General features: G+C 39.9%; 3 protein-coding genes across 4 annotated transcripts; 1 reads left to right on the plus strand and 2 right to left on the minus strand.

Annotated features, from left to right (window-relative positions):
- Positions 1 to 586: 586 nt before the first annotated feature.
- zcchc8 (zinc finger, CCHC domain containing 8) lies at positions 587 to 6,008 on the minus strand. 2 transcript variants are annotated; one of them, XM_076731478.1, is made up of 14 exons: positions 5,824 to 6,008; positions 5,615 to 5,657; positions 5,453 to 5,527; positions 5,108 to 5,210; positions 4,944 to 5,021; positions 4,726 to 4,829; positions 4,449 to 4,514; positions 4,265 to 4,325; positions 4,033 to 4,169; positions 3,757 to 3,899; positions 3,524 to 3,639; positions 3,284 to 3,370; positions 2,622 to 2,742; positions 587 to 2,341 (listed from the first exon to the last, which is right to left on the minus strand). In XM_076731478.1, exons 1-14 carry the CDS (start codon positions 5,996 to 5,998, stop codon positions 1,431 to 1,433), a joined length of 2,220 nt encoding a protein of 739 aa, XP_076587593.1. In that variant the 5' UTR covers positions 5,999 to 6,008; the 3' UTR covers positions 587 to 1,430. The 2 variants fall into 2 exon arrangements, with proteins under 2 accessions (XP_076587593.1, XP_076587594.1); XM_076731479.1 differs by having other exon boundaries at positions 593 to 2,341; positions 5,615 to 5,654; positions 5,821 to 5,998.
- Positions 6,009 to 6,610: 602 nt separating this feature from the next.
- Positions 6,611 to 8,480, plus strand: LOC143320865 (uncharacterized). The gene is made up of 4 exons (XM_076730879.1): positions 6,611 to 6,837; positions 7,118 to 7,247; positions 7,359 to 7,492; positions 7,584 to 8,480. Exons 1-4 carry the CDS (start codon positions 6,718 to 6,720, stop codon positions 8,337 to 8,339), a joined length of 1,140 nt encoding a protein of 379 aa, XP_076586994.1. The 5' UTR covers positions 6,611 to 6,717; the 3' UTR covers positions 8,340 to 8,480.
- Positions 8,481 to 8,490: 10 nt separating this feature from the next.
- On the minus strand, positions 8,491 to 14,927 carry rsrc2 (arginine/serine-rich coiled-coil 2). Its single transcript, XM_076730878.1, has 10 exons — positions 14,810 to 14,927; positions 13,592 to 13,736; positions 13,309 to 13,349; positions 11,880 to 12,043; positions 11,550 to 11,681; positions 11,296 to 11,412; positions 10,566 to 10,651; positions 10,204 to 10,469; positions 9,938 to 10,027; positions 8,491 to 9,848 (listed from the first exon to the last, which is right to left on the minus strand). Exons 1-10 carry the CDS (start codon positions 14,813 to 14,815, stop codon positions 9,663 to 9,665), a joined length of 1,233 nt encoding a protein of 410 aa, XP_076586993.1. The 5' UTR covers positions 14,816 to 14,927; the 3' UTR covers positions 8,491 to 9,662.
- Between the last annotated feature and the right edge of the window lie 506 nt (positions 14,928 to 15,433).

Below are 15,433 nucleotides of genomic sequence, written 5' to 3' on the forward strand. Positions count from 1 at the left end.
GAGAGCAAAACAATTTCCTGACAAGAACTTAAGTGCCGCAATTAGTGAATTAAAGGCAGTTACAGTAATCGAAATAAGGCTCATACTTTGCTGCCAAAGTACAGGTCTGCACTGTGGAGCAGTTCAAGTTATTATACAAGCATAAAACCTTTGCCAAAGAAAGGATTTACAATCATATTTTGAAAAGAAAGGAAGTCTACAAGATTATATTCAAAAATGTGACTCGCGTTTCTGAATTTTGAATATAAAGACAGTGTAAATTCCTGAGCCTATGCCTGCAAGGTAACAACTTCTTTACAAAACGTTAGTTAAATAATTGTCCTTCTCTTGAATTTAGCACACCCGGACAAACGCAAGCCTTTGTGTGCTTGTATATTTGCATAAGTATATTCTATATGAGGGTGCGTGAGTTTTCTGTATGCATGTCATTTCATAAGTGGAAGTATTTTTGACTGAAAAGTCGTAAGGACCACAGCTACACAGCATTCACTTTGTTGGGCAATGCTTGTAACTTTGAAACAGTATGCCAGAATTTTGCCATATTCTAAATAGCACTGGTAAAATGATTAGAAATAACAATTTTGATGCCAAAAGAAAACCCATCAGAGAACCATTTTATTAAAAATCTAACTATGACTGACACTAGTCTAACATGTTGCTTCTTTAAAGTTCTGTTAAAATCTGTATTTGAACAGTCTATGATGCCTTATTGCTGGTGAATCTGTTTGGAAGGGAAGAATGGACTTTATTTCAGCTGTGATATAAATCTATTTGATGAATGGTTCAATAAAGAAAAAATGTTGACCATATACCAAGATTTCTAATGCCAACGGAGTTTCAATCGTACGGAATTTCATTTGCGATGCACATCAAAATGAGCAAGTCAGCTGATTATAGCAAAGAGGGTCAACTTGTTCATGAAACTCTGCTAAAAATCAGCCATATACTGTTCAGCTCACATATTTGGCAATCTGTCCTGTAAACATACAGAAAAAAGAAAACAAACCCACATATAGCCATGGCTACCAGACAAAAATAATGCACTGAAGCAAATGCAAGCATGTTTTCTATAAGATTTTAGAGCAATTCAAATGGGACAAAAATAGAAAAGGCCATGCAAACACAATAGTACAATTAATAGAGGTCATGAAATTACCATTGTACAAATTTTACAATAAAATAAGCTGCATGAGTAACACTGCTACAAAAGAAACCCCAAGACTAATTGGTCAAAACCTACAAATCATTGCAGCGTCCCACTGCCCCTCCCTCATTGTATGTTTACAGATCAAATAGCAGACATTCAACTTGGTACAAAATAATAAACAGCTAAAAAACATGCTTGATAGGATGGTCATGAAAATGAAAATAGAAGTTTTTGCTTAAAAAATATCCATGTATCCTCCTGTTCCAGTTCAAGATGGTAGATTTTATTTTTTCTTAGCCAAATTTCGGGGGGAACTTTTAAGCAAGTCTCTGATCTTAAGGTATGTCCCTGTGGCTTCAGCAACTTCAGTGTATTCTGGTGTATCTTCAAATGGAACAATCCCTGCTGCAAAGTTGCTCCGATGAGGAACAGCTGTTACCTTCTCAACATGCTGAGGAGAAGCACAATCTCCAGCCCCCCCACGAGCGAAATCTGGCACAGGGCTCTGCGGGGTAACTTCCTGATATTTGACTGAAATCTGTGGGCTATCTTCCTGGCATCTGATTGGATCAGGACTCTGAGGGCTGTCGTCTTGGGCTTTGACTGGACCAGGACTCTGAGGGCTGTCCTGTTTGACTTTGACTGGTTCAGGGCTCTGAGGACTGTCATCCTCAACTTTGATTGGTCCAGCATCCTGAGAGCAGATCTCTTGAACCCCTGGTTCTTTTTGAGTTTCACTGCTATGACACGTCTCTGCAGGTTTTGTGGTGTCCATTGCTTCTTCAACCTCCTCTGTTTCTGTGTCTACATGCACAGGTGTGGACACACTTGGTGAACTGGGTACAGGTGTTCCCATTGCAGGTGTCTCACAGTCACTACTGGTGGCAGTGTCAGCATTTTCTAAAGCTGCCCAAATGAGCCTCTGCTGCTCTTCTAGTTCCTCCAGTGTCAGGTCATCCTCTGTTCCCTCTACAGTCTCATCAGCTGCTGGCCAGTTATGCCCACGCAGAGCTGGAGAGCCGTTGGTGGGTGTGAGAGGAGGTGTACCTTTAGGGAGAGGTGGAGGGGTGGGTGTGGCAGGAGGAGTGCCCTGGGGTAAAGGGGGAGGTGAACTGAAACAAGGTGAGCCAGGGGGCAGCGGAGGTTGGAACTGGAAGTCACCTGGGCCATGAGCATGATAAGGAGTTCCTGGGTCTGAGGGAAAACATCAATAAAATTAGCCAAAAATCAGATAATGACGCTTTTACCAAAAAAACCTTAAGACAGCAGATTCAAACATTACTGGGTATTATTGTACATTTCAGCTATGAATAAAAACAGAAGATCTGTTCATTTTAGTATTTTATGTCAAGTCATGAGAACAAAAGAACAAGAGTGGATATTGAGATTGAGATGAAGAGAAATAGAGATTACTTGGCATTATTAGTAAATGCATAATGATGTGCTTCCTCAAAAGAGTAAAATGAACAGTTACCTGATTCAATATCCATGTCCGAGCTCCTGTCTGAGTTCTCATTAGGACTGGACCTTGTCTTCTTCCTTAGCTGTGGAGACGAGTCAAATTCATTCCGTCTCTTGTTGCAGGTGGCACCGGGCTGTTGACAAGGAAGAATGACATGAAATCAAAGCATTTAGGATGCAAAACACTGTAATTTCCATGATTTTATGAATGAATAACCTTGAGCAGTGAGGATGAGGTGGGCAAAGTGGTGCGACTTTATAGGATTTCTTTTCATTATTTGATCACCAAAACTTTAATGCATCTAATTCAATTTTCAATTTTATTTGTATAGCGCCAAATCACAAGTTGTCTCAGGACACTTTCCATATAGAGCTGGTACAGACCAAGCTCTTTTATCCGCTATCTTTCATCTACTTATGCTCAAGTATCACTAAGATTGCAAGGAGCATAATTCATTCAAACATGAATTCATGACAGGTACAGTAATTGCTGCAGTATCTATTATGAACTTATAATAATATTATATAGGTGTCTGTGTTTTGACAGTAATGAGGGAAATTTTGGTGAAAGTAGTGCCAAACTGTCAGATTGGAAGATGTTAGAGGAAGCAGGTGTGAACTACATGTTTTGAGAGGGAAAACAACCTATCACTTGATGGCCTTTAAGATAATTACCATGGGGAAGTTGTTGGACAGGTAGGCTGCATAGTTTTGCTTCATGTGGCAATTCTGCATTGGAATAGAACCATACTGCATGAACTCCTGGAAGTCAGAAAAAAAGAAAGGAAAAAGTGTGAGATGCGCAACTGTGATCTGTGATCAAAAAGCACTTAAGACAACTTACTGCCTTTATGAAATGTCACGAGCATGCATGCACACATGCAACATTTGATAAGATTAGAGTGTAGGACTTACATCTTTCATTTTGTTTGGCGCAGGTACATTGAAGCCTGGGAAATCTACCAGTTTGGAAACATCATAAGAGATGTTTTGTGAATTGGTGGTGTCCATTATATTGCCATCATTTGAAGCTAGGAAACAGAAAAACACAGATTCAGCTCAGCCTCTGTGCATGTCAAACATATTGTTTTGCAGTAATTTATTCAAAAGAAAATCAGTGGAACCACATCAGTTTCATTTTGACCTACCATTTCCATCATACAGGGTTAAACCAGAGTTTTCCATCTCTGCCTCTTTGAGCCAACCTGGTGGGTAGCCTAGCTGCCTCATGCGATAAATCAGCGGAGGGATGGTGTTGCCATCAATTCCTAGAGCTGTCAACAGTTCCTCACTGTTTCACAACACAACACAACACAACACAGTGTAAAACGTTCAACGACCAAGATAAACTTTCCTTGTTACAGCAGATATGGTATTTGATTAAATGATGATTGTGTCTGTTGTGTACAAAATAACAATCCTGCCTCATGACTCCAGGCTTGTATTTAGCAAACCGCTCCTCCACTTCGTCAGCATGGTATCGCTGGTTACTCTGCATGGTCTGGTTGCTGTTCTGATTAAATTCCTTTCTTCTCTCATTAATTGCAGCCATGTCTTTAGGCTAGGGAGGTAATAATGTATAAATGCTGTAAATCAAGTTATGTCTCTTCTGTTTAAATTTGGGATTACCCCATGATTATCCTTACTTATTCTTACCTTGGGACAGTCTCTCAGCTGATGACCACACGAACCGCAGTTGAAACACATAGATTTGGGTCTACAACAAAGTAAATGGGGATGGACTCATTATATAGTTATATGCCAAACAGGAACAAAGCAATTCAAGTCACAAACAGATGACAAAAACTAAACAGAGCTTCATAAATAATCCCAAACGTACCTTTTGTCTTTCATTTCTATTTCCTGTCCATCTGTGCCAATGACTTGGTTGAAAACCTGGAGATAGCTTTGCAGCAATTCAGGAATTTTTCCCATGCTTTTGCAAAATAAAAATCACCATCAGCAAAATCATTATCTTATCCATTTCAGCCCTTTACCAGAAGTTCGGCTCATATACTCAATAATTTAAAAAAAAATGGCACATTTAAAATGAGGACATCTTTCCAGACAAGACTGTCAATTTTGATGACGTGGCAATTTATCCATCTTAAAGATACTTTGGAACATCCCATCCATCTGTCAGCTGGGGGTTTTCGTTGACCAGAGGCTGTCCCAGTTTATCAAGGCTGAAAGTAGTGAAATATAAGACACTTCCAACCAGCTAAAAGAGAAAAATAAGAAAATATGATATGTTAATATACTATGTAGACATCCAATTTTTTTTCCATGTCTCAAGAAATACTGCAATATGCAAAGTATTTAAAGTAATACTCACTTTAAAGGCTTCTGTTGTTGTTCTTACACTACTGGAAGAGGTCTTCTGTGGATCTTCATCCATAGCAAAAGCAGAGTGCTTCATAAAAGGTAGAACATTTTTTTTATTTTACTGTCATAACTGTATTGAAAGTAATCAAAGTAAAATACAGTCTGGGTAAATACCTGAGGTTTCACGTGATAGGTGGATCTTTTCTTATCATTGCTTGGTTTCTGGTGCTTCAAAATCACACTGCAGATGCAATCTTCAATTTCTTGACGACACTGCCTAAAGGGGAGAGATTCATTATTGCTTATATCCATCATCATCATCATCATCATCATACTGTTCCAGTTGTAATTTAGTGGTGAGGTGCACTGATAGCACGGTGATTAACATGCTGAAATTTCATTTTAATAGCAAAAATGTGTACCATTACAAGCTTATCCTGACAATTAACCGAGGGAGAAAAACATAAGTTACTATACAAGTATACGTATTTCACACGTTAATGAAATAAAACTGCTTACTTTGAAATAGCGTTGTTAACATAAAGGATCTGAAGAACCGGTCCGTCAAAGTTGACATCTTCAATTGTGATGCCGCTGTTGTAAAGCAAAAGCGAAATTAGCGTTTTTACTGATCCGTATCGTTTAATATAAAGTACGCAATAACTACTGCAAGCTACTTACCTTGGTCGTGTCAGGATGTTCTGTTTTCTTCTCAAACCTTTATGTGATGTAGGATGTAAGGAAGTAGACAAGACAGCATACACAAAAAAATATTTTCAGGTTGTGTGTTTTCTGTTTTGGATACAGACAGGAGGCTCACTGTGCTAGCAGACATTAGCTAGTGCTACGTACACAACGCTAGCACACACTGAGCGCCCCGACAAGGATATTCTCATCAGTGAGTCGCTGAATATAGTCATCACACTCCTCCAGTCTGCTCTGAAGATGGCTCTTCTCCTCCTGGTCTTCTTCATCGTCTGTGAAACGAATGTGCTTCGCTACCCGCGGTTCAGAGTCGTCAAGCTGCTGAAAGAGCTCACTATCCCCGAAGTCAACTTCAGCCATCTTTACCCAGCTCTGCGCTGCAACACGGGAGTTCATAGGTCAAAGCAACCACTCTTCGCATTCATTGGTCCTCCTTATGTCACGTGCCGGCTAGACCAAAAAAAACGTTTGCGAGAGCGGCTCAATCTTTTTCTTAGCCCACAGCGATGTTTTACAGGTAACAAAAATCCCACAACAAGAGAAAGACCGGCTGCGTCATTGTACAGAAATTAAACAAAGGATAAGACAAGAAACACAACACACCTGTTTCAATTTACGTGTACGTCTGTAGGTTACACATAAACCCAGCATCAAGAAGAAGACCGAACAAGTCAAGTAAACGCGTTAAATGCCATATGCACGAGCACATACGTTAATGGAGAATATTCTACATAATGTAACTGTTTCGGACCGTTGTTTCCGACATCCACGCCCAAGTTTAGAGTTCACCCAAGGCTTCCCAAGCAGAAATGTTGAAATAGCCATACGCTCAGATCAGATGTCTTTCATTTAAGCTACGTTTTCTGAGAGGCACTTTTATTCACGGCCGCTCCGTTGGTCTGTAAGACATAGCCGAGGGCTTAAACGTCGAAGTAACGTTTCTGTTGAGTTGAGCCGGCGTGGTTTGTTACAGTCGTTTTACTTCCTTGCTTTCAACAGTATTCTTGTAAATTATGCTGTCTTTCTACTGGACAAGATAAAAACTGTGACTGAGTGAGAAGCTTCATTTGCTCCCAGCAATGTCAGATTGCGCAACTATCCATTTAACTTTACCGCAGTGGGACGGGGGCTCACGGAAAATTCGCTTTATTTACTTGGTGAATCAGACGTCGTTCAGGCTGACAGACTGTCCCAACGAAGTGAGTGTCAACTATCACTACAGGCGTAAAGATGTTTTTTCTATTATACCTTCAACGAAGATGGTAGATTTGTACTTAGAATTACATATCCCATAACTCCTGATAACCCTTTGGAAGAATGGTCCCATCCTTCCAGTAGAGATCAGAGTCATAGAATCAGTGTCAAGGCCCATTGAAGCTGTCATGTCTGCTCGTGGTGTTCCATCATCTGACTAAAACACTTTATGTTCCGTTTCATCTAGTTTGTCACCTGACTCTGTATCTCCTCTGTATCTTTCAGAGTCCAGTGGTTCCTCTCTACTTAGGAGCTGATCTCTTCTCCAACACCGACATCCGTACAGAGAACCATCCCAGGCACCACGCCAAATTTGCCAAGAAAGGATTAGCAACAAAAATACATTTTTCCTCAGGTGAAATGCATGATAGAAAACAGGACCACAAGACGTACAGTTAACACCGTCTCAGCTTACATCAGTGCACACACACATACACTAACTCGACAGTTTGTCTTCCCGTTGCAGCATTCAGGTTCCATGGGTTGAAGGTGTCTGCTGTAAATAACAGCCTCTGGTTCTACAGCGTTCAAGGACTTTTTCGAGTTGCCTTTGAAATGTACAGTAAACAAGAGCAGCTTGCTGTGCTAGAGAACCTCCAGGTAACATACAGTTCACATGATGTTTGTCTCTACAGGATACAATATATGTATAGAGTGTATTTTCATATTTATTATTGTCTTTCCTTTGTAGGATGTTTGGAAATCGCATATAAATGACAGCCCTCTGAAAATGAGTTACAGCCTCAGTGTGCAGCTCGACTTTGCACCGTCCAGTTGCTCGCATGGTAAAGAATCAAGGAATGAAAAGCCACCACCTCAGCATTGCCAGGTTGGCAGAGAAAGTGTGGATGTATATGGCAGTGATACAGGTGATGATACATCAGCAGATCACGATTATTGTTCTTTTCCCAAGCAAAGCTCGGTTGTATCTACCGTGAGACAGAAATTGCAGAGCTTGGACCACAAACTCTCCTCTGAGACTCAAAGCTACACAGAACTCGACACCATCTTGCTGCTTTTGGAGAGCGTTGATCAGTACATAAATGGGAATCTAGAAGAAAAGGATGTGACAGAAACTGTGTTAGCCCTGCTAACGGCCAAAGACTGGGGCTGTGTGTATTCAAGTTCCCTGCTTAGTTGTATAGGACGTTGGCTTGGCCAGCAGTTTCATGCAGCCTACAGTAGCATCAGCCAGAAAGTGGAGGGCTTTAAAGTTCATCATATTGAGCGAATTAGTGATTTGCCACCTGCGGAGGAACTGGCCACAGAGCTATTCCCAGAAGCCATGAAAACACTGTTGCTTCACTGGATGGGCCTAAGTGAAGAGTCCAACCTGGAGAAGAGGCGCAGCGAGTGCCCAATCCTGCTCCTAATCCTTGAGTTTGCCAACCACAACCTCATCACTGGTGTGGCTCATGTGCTGTACTCCAGTCTTATATGTAAATGAGAGTGGATGTTTGTTGACTTTCAGTGGAATGACACTGCAAAGATCATTTCATGTTATTGTTTGACACAATAATTCCTGCAACCAAATTTTGTAAAGACAAGTGAGTTATTTTTCTGGTGTAATACACAAGTCCAACACAGCTAATTTGACATAAAGGTACAAGGTTCATTTATTTACCATTTTACAACACAGGGTTGTAGAATTAAATGCTAGCTGTAGTTCAGTTATGTTAGGCACAAAACAAAAATTATAGAAATGTATGAATAAATAAGACTTAATGCAACTTTTAATGGTGGAGTGCAGAGGATGAGCTGAGGAGTCTCACAGGAAAGAAGCTGTTCTGTAGTCGGCTGGTATGGCAGCAGACACTTGTCTATTGCTTCAACAGGCTGTCACTGTTGTCGGTACCTTTTCTGTATCCTTGGGGCTCTGAGCAGACACTTCACCAGTATCACCCATGCTGGGCAAAGGGTGGAGATGTGTGATGCCCATGGCAGGTTCTCTCTGATGCTGATTCCCAGTAACCCAAAGCTGTTTACCTGTTTCACCTTGGCTCCACTGACAGATAGGGGTATCTGTCTTTGCCTGTTTTTTTTTTTCAAAAATCCACCAATTTGATCCTGTATAATTTAGCATTTATCATATTGCAATATAAATTGATAACAAATTTAATTTTGATGTGTTCATTTTATCCTTAACACCCAGCTCCAGCAGCAGCACTAACTCCATTTGAACCAAAATCTTATAACACATAAAGTAAAAATTAAGGTGATGTATGAAAAACCTTATTCAACACAAAACTTATTTATTTCAATAACATTTGAAATATGTGATTACTCCTCTCAAGAACATCTTTATCCATGGCAAGCCTGAAGACAGTGTGCGTTACAACCCACTGTTGGGGACATGAAACTGAGGGATTCTCATAACGCTACACTGACTTCAGATGCCCTTCGTATACGGATGTAAACAGTGTTCACTTGAACCACATTATATTCAGTTAACAGCATGTTCAATCACATATCAATATATATTTGAGTTTAAAAAAAAGAAGAAAAGCTACCACATTATTCAAACAAATATCTAATTTTAACCAGCATCAACCAGTCAAACTGATGCATCCTTCTGCAAAGATGTACAGATTAATAAACACTGAGACAAACTCAGCATCTGACTATTTACACTGTCATTTCCCAATATGTGAGATGTTTGTCTATAAATAAATTACAGATTCAGAGCAACATCCATGCAAGCTTGAGGGCTGGCGATGAATTTGTGGTCCTTTATGATCAGATGAGTGGCAAAGATGGCCAATGTTTGCCGCTAGATAGAATCCATTCCACGTGAGAATGAGGAGGAGAAGCCGAGGCCCATTCCCCTCTGAGTGTGTGTCTGAGACCGAGCCATCTCATACTGAACATCAAGGTTCCTGAACATCTCCTCCTGCTTTTGAAGAGTCTTCATGCCTTCATCGTTAATTGGTTTGGAAACTTCTGCATCATCATCTCCCTGTAAAGACAGAAAATTAACTTTTAGCGCAAAGTGGTGGACTCACGATTGAACTGAGGCATCACACACCCGTTGGTAGTTATACTTACTTTAATACCCATCAGTTTGCGAAATTTAACATTTTGGTCCTTGTTTCCAAAGTTTAGCTTCTCCCACAACTCAGCTGTCTGGGATTTATCCTTAAAAAAAGAAAGACAAATGATAAGCACCATGTCATGACAATATATACGAATACGGTACATCAAAACATCCTGTTCTAGTGTACATATTTTTTAAGAGTCCATTAAGACAAATTGAAGAGGAAGGGACAGGCATGCTTCAAACTGGCAGGCATGACAGTAAAATCCAATCTTACCCCGTCCTTCTTTCCCTGCCATAGCATCTTCCTCTTTTTCTCTTGCTCTGCAAACTTCATGGGGTTTACAGAAGATGGGTTATAGTAGCTGGGCACAGCAATGCCAGTCTCTGCCAGTGTTTTTGCTTGAAGGGCTGCCATCTGCGCTGCCATAGCGATCTGAGGTGTGACCTGTGTCCCAGAGGCCAGGAGGGCTGCCACATTGAGGCCGGGGTTTGAGGCGGCCGCTGCAGCAGCAGCTGCAGCAGCTGCGATAGGGGCAGCCACTGGGAACAAAACACACAGACCAGCATAATTAAGTAACTGAATCCTGACTCGAATGATGAAGGTTTTTGAAAACTGGCACAATCAGCGCCTCTCACCTGCAGCTATCTCCTGCTGTTGCTGCTGCTGTTTCTCAAACATTTCCTTCTCCTTCTGCTCCTGTAGTTTCTTAGCTCTCTCCAGCCTGAACAGAGAGTGAACATGATGTTACTTCCTTGGTTTTAAAGTGTATTTTATTCACCACAGTGTACCCAGAAGTGATAATGTGACCCGTAAGCTAAACATCATAGCATAACACGTCAGGAGGCATCCGCCTGACTTAACATACGTATATCCAGAGCATTTTTGCTCTTCTTTATTTAACGGAGGGCTGTAGTGATTTGAAAGAGCATTATAGGAGAGAAAGGGGGGACAGCATGCAACAAAGGTCCCCGACCAGACTAAAAAATATGGATGTTGAACTTGCGTGGTCAATGTCTTAAGACACCTAGGCCACCAGTACATCCAACATACCACAATTTTATGTTTGATTGTTTTCCTACCAATGTGATTTCCTTTCATGAACAACAACACTCTCTGGCAAGTACAACATGGATGAGAAGTCACATTATAGCTAACTAAACTGCTGCTGGCTAGCTGGCTGCTAGCCATCTTATCTTAACATGTCAGGTTTTAATAGAGTAGTTAAAGTTGACAATGTATGTAAAACAAGGAAAAAATACAGACTTTGTAGCTGCATTTATGCAGATGCAATAAAAGGCACTAACAATGCCCAGAATTGGCCAGAACAGAGTGACCAACCATGTATATTGTAAAATGTTGCCTTGCCTTCTGGCCAGGGCCTCTTGTGCATCCATTGCTGTGTTTCGGCCCCGGAAGGCAGGTGGATTAACAGACCTGCTTCGACTCTTTCTACGCACTTTCTCACTCCTTTTCTTCCGCTCCCTGGTATAACAACCACAGTAAATACATAAATAAATAATAATAATCAAATCAATTAACATCAATGACCCATAGAATGACAATCATTCAGGACAAGAATTCCAAAATATAAGAAATGTTGACATTTCAATTAAACCCACCTGCTCTTACTGCGACTTCTGCTATGATGACGATGTTTGGTCCTTGAACCTGAGCGAGACTTGGCCTTCTTCTTCCTGTCCCGGCTGCGCGACCGTGACCGCCGTTTGTCCCTACTTTTGCTGTGATGCCGCCTAAAAGCAATAATATCCATCAACACGAATTTAACAAAAAACTGACATAAATCAAAGTTCAAGCCAAAGAATCATGGAGGCCAACTATTCATAAACTTTAACAGACCTTTGATAACAATGGATTTTTATCTGTGTAATTAAATAAGTTAGAGGACAGGGTGAACATATTTCTTTATGCAGTTCATTGACCACACCAACCTCTCTCGTGAGTGTGACCTGGACAGACTCCGGCCCTTGGAGGGCCTCCTGTCTTTGCGTCTGGATCGTTCCTCTCCATTCTCAGCTGAAAGTCTTTCTGGTTCTTGCTGCTCATCTGTTTTTCTGTGTGATTTGGATGGCTTCTGAGAGTCTCTCTTTCGTGCCTGTTTTAAGAAGAAGTTGTCTCTTTCAGGAAAATAGTGCAACAAAAAGAGTTAGTACCATGGTTTATAGCAGAAGATATGTTCTTCAATTTTTGACAAGTTGAAAAAAAAAAAACCTTGTCATTTCAAATCCACTTACATAACAGATACAGAATGTGGGCACTTCTGGGATACAGACTAATTTGACTCCACTAATTTCAATGTAATTATAGGAATTAATCAAGCCAGCATGTTTGGAACCTCTTAAATCTTTTGATAGTGGGCATGCAAACCTTATGGTCTGATTCGCAGAAAAAAACAGAAATGTTGTTTGACAGTTTATCAACAATAACAATTCAATATTACCTATATACTCTGAACTTGAACCCACTGAAAGGTGGAAGTAGGGATGGGCATCCAACTTACTTTTTACAACTTCTCTGATCATGTGATCCAAATCAGACAACACACAATGATTAATTAACACTAGCAAACTTCCCAAATTAAAGCGATGGATTTCTACAGTGTATTTTTTGACACATTCAATTTTCCTGTGTGACATTTCATGTCAAATTCTCACACCATCTGTATATCATGTGAATGTAGTTTTGGAATGGGTCATCATTAGTGTGTGGCAATAGCTATTCTTCATACAGACAAATAAGCATAATTAAATAAGTGATGAAAAAACACCATGAGATTTGTTTGGATTCATTAAAAGATCAATTGGTCTGATTTTAATTATGCCCATCCCTAGCTGAAAGAGATGCAAGAGTTAATTCCATCTTTTTTTTTTTTCTTTTTTTTTTACTAATAGTGTGAGTCAAACAGAGTTTGAATGGCAGATAGTTACCTGTCCCAGTAGAAGACATATTATTTTGCTATGTCAGCAGGGTCTTCTGTTCAGTCTCTTCGTGCATTAGCACGCTGAGTATGATTTATTGTAGAAATGTTATCATATGTAATCATGTGATCTACACACAGGTTTTAACAAAAAAAAATGAACGGAAAAAAATCTACTCTTCACCATTTAACATGGTTACAAACAATGACAGATATCCAAGGATGAAAGCTTCCTCTGAAACATATCAACATAGCAAGGGTAAAAAAAGAACCCTTTCCATGTGAGTAAGCCCATGTCCATCTATGTCTTTTGTTCATAACTTTGGTTATTGTAACTTATTTAACCTAATTAAACATACTCACCTCAACTAACTAGGAAAACAACCTAAGGCCAAAATCATATTAAAAGTGTTTCTAGTCATAGAAATTAATTTATTAATTACCTCTTTGCTCCTGCTGCGACTCCGTCTGTATTTTCTGTCACCTGGAAACAGGAGAAAGCAGAATGCTGAACATACATTTCAAAATGCCCTTTTCAGCAAACTTATGGAAAAAGAAAAATGACTGAGGACATTTGGAGAAACACAAAGTAAAGCTACTGTATTTAGTATTTTATACAGTTAGCAGACCAGAATTTTTTTGCTGGGGATTTGAGTAATTGTACTTTTATGTTATCATACTGTCACATGCTAATGTACTGTTTGGGTACTGTTAATGAATACTAACGTTTTCGGTCCCTGGAGCGTGACCTTGACCGTGAATGGTGGTGTTTGGAGCTTCTGGGAGATCTGGATGACTCCATGCTGTGTTTTTTTCTGTGATGAACTGGGGAACCTGTTCTGGTCAAGTCGACAGAGTCGTTGTCACTTGCCTGAAAGAAATGGACAAGTGGATATGGGGAAAAGAAACATTTGCAGCAAATCAGCATGGTTCAGTATGCTCAAGCATTGATGCCCTAGTTGTACATACAAGGCAGTATAAACAATTTCTTAAGAGCTCATAGCTCATTAGAAAAACTTACTTATAAGTGAGAATTGGAATAATGTTAAGTATCAGTGTATGTGGGCTTATTCCCTTTATCATTTTGGTCAATTTTCCCACTGGAAATGAGACACACACACACACACACACACACACACACTGACAATGATGAGCTGCAATGCTGCACTGTGCCACACACACACCACTTTAATAATATTACCGCAATCCGAATGGGTCCTTAAATACAAATATAGGTGTTTTGTAAAATGTTTTCTGGTGCAAAAATAGTATAGTGATTATTTCTTTTCATACTGCGAATCTATGTTTATGTCTTTTGAAGGCTTGTGATACTCAGCACTTTTTTAATTCACTGAACATCCTGTGGTATACATGTGACATCGTTGGATGAATATTTATCGGACAGTTCAATCAAACCAGACGAAAAAGTATTAAGTCAAGAGTTACAATAATTTGGAATACTTTAGTTAGATAATGTATATCAGTGGGCCAGTGGATTATCCACACAGATTTAAAACAACAAACAATGACATTACCTTAGTTCAACACTAAATAAAACTCATCTCGCAGGTCACAATGTTAAATCGCTGCTACTGACGTGACCAATCTCTTAAATTTGAAATACGACATCCGATGGACTTTGTTGAGTGCCACGACAATGCCGTTTCGTCGAAACATATACCCAGATTGTTAGGGAAACGGCAGTCAAACAAAACAACGAGCCGGTTAGCCAATATGCTATCTACATTTAGTAAATCCCCCTACGTTCGTCATTCATACATCCAGAGAGCAAATTTAGCGTTAGCTAGGCCGCTAAGCTACCTTATGGAAACCGCCATCTTTACGAAAAACGATTTCTAAATAGAACGCTCAACTTACACTAACGTTATTAATATGGTGCTGCATTCATGTATGTCTTGCTTATCGTTATGAAATGGTACTTACCGACATAATCCTGCAGTACACTGTATATGTAACACGGCTGTTTTGTGGACTGTACAAACCAATACGGAGAGGTAGCTAGCTGCTAAACAGCCGTTGTCTAGCTCAGCTAATTTGCTCTGGGTTGCCAGATTTTGGCCATTGAATACCCCACATTCAGTCACATTCCAAATAGAGACGTCGAACACGAACAGAAAGGACCAAACAAGTATCAATAAAAATGTAAACATGTAAATGTTAATTCAACTTTAAGAAGCCAATTCAATAATATGTGATTGCATTATGATTATGAGTACTGCACCATCATCAACTTTACCACCGTGGGGGCAAAGTTTGATAGAATGGAGTAAGATGCAGGGCCCTGGTATTTTTTATCTATCAAATCCCGTTAATAATGTCTTGTAAATTACTCCAACTGAGTCCAATTCTGAAAACTTATAATTACTGAATGAACGCAAAAAACGCCAAAATCTTTGAACCACTGCCGTATATGTAGCAGTAAACCACACAATAGACTGAAAAGTATCCAACCTGGCAACACGAAACAGGCTTTTCGATCATTCCTACAATGCCACGCCCCTCAGTGTATATTTATTGTGTCTTTCCCCGTAGATAGGACTGTCAGGC

Source organism: Chaetodon auriga, chromosome 5, assembly GCF_051107435.1.
Source record: "Chaetodon auriga isolate fChaAug3 chromosome 5, fChaAug3.hap1, whole genome shotgun sequence".
Taxonomy (NCBI): Eukaryota; Metazoa; Chordata; class Actinopteri; order Chaetodontiformes; family Chaetodontidae; genus Chaetodon; species Chaetodon auriga.

Bases quoted from the DNA above. Each gene is read 5' to 3' on its own strand.
- zcchc8 (XM_076731478.1), bottom strand. From the start codon at position 5,998: ATGGCTGAAGTTGACTTCGGGGATAGTGAGCTCTTTCAGCAGCTTGAC. The intron at 5,528-5,614 runs GTAAGTAGCTTG...GCTTTACAACAG, and splicing joins AACATCCTGACACGACCAAG to CGGCATCACAATTGAAGATG. The intron at 4,830-4,943 runs GTGAGTATTACT...TTTCTCTTTTAG, and splicing joins CAACAACAGAAGCCTTTAAA to CTGGTTGGAAGTGTCTTATA.
- LOC143320865 (XM_076730879.1), top strand. From the start codon at position 6,718: ATGTCAGATTGCGCAACTATCCATTTAACTTTACCGCAGTGGGACGGG. The intron at 6,838-7,117 runs GTGAGTGTCAAC...TGTATCTTTCAG, and splicing joins TGACAGACTGTCCCAACGAA to AGTCCAGTGGTTCCTCTCTA. The intron at 7,493-7,583 runs GTAACATACAGT...TTTCCTTTGTAG, and splicing joins CTGTGCTAGAGAACCTCCAG to GATGTTTGGAAATCGCATAT.
- rsrc2 (XM_076730878.1), bottom strand. The intron at 13,350-13,591 runs GTTAGTATTCAT...TCCTGTTTCCAG, and splicing joins ACGCTCCAGGGACCGAAAAC to GTGACAGAAAATACAGACGG. The intron at 10,652-11,295 runs GCAAGGCAACAT...CTCTCTGTTCAG, and splicing joins CAAGAGGCCCTGGCCAGAAG to GCTGGAGAGAGCTAAGAAAC.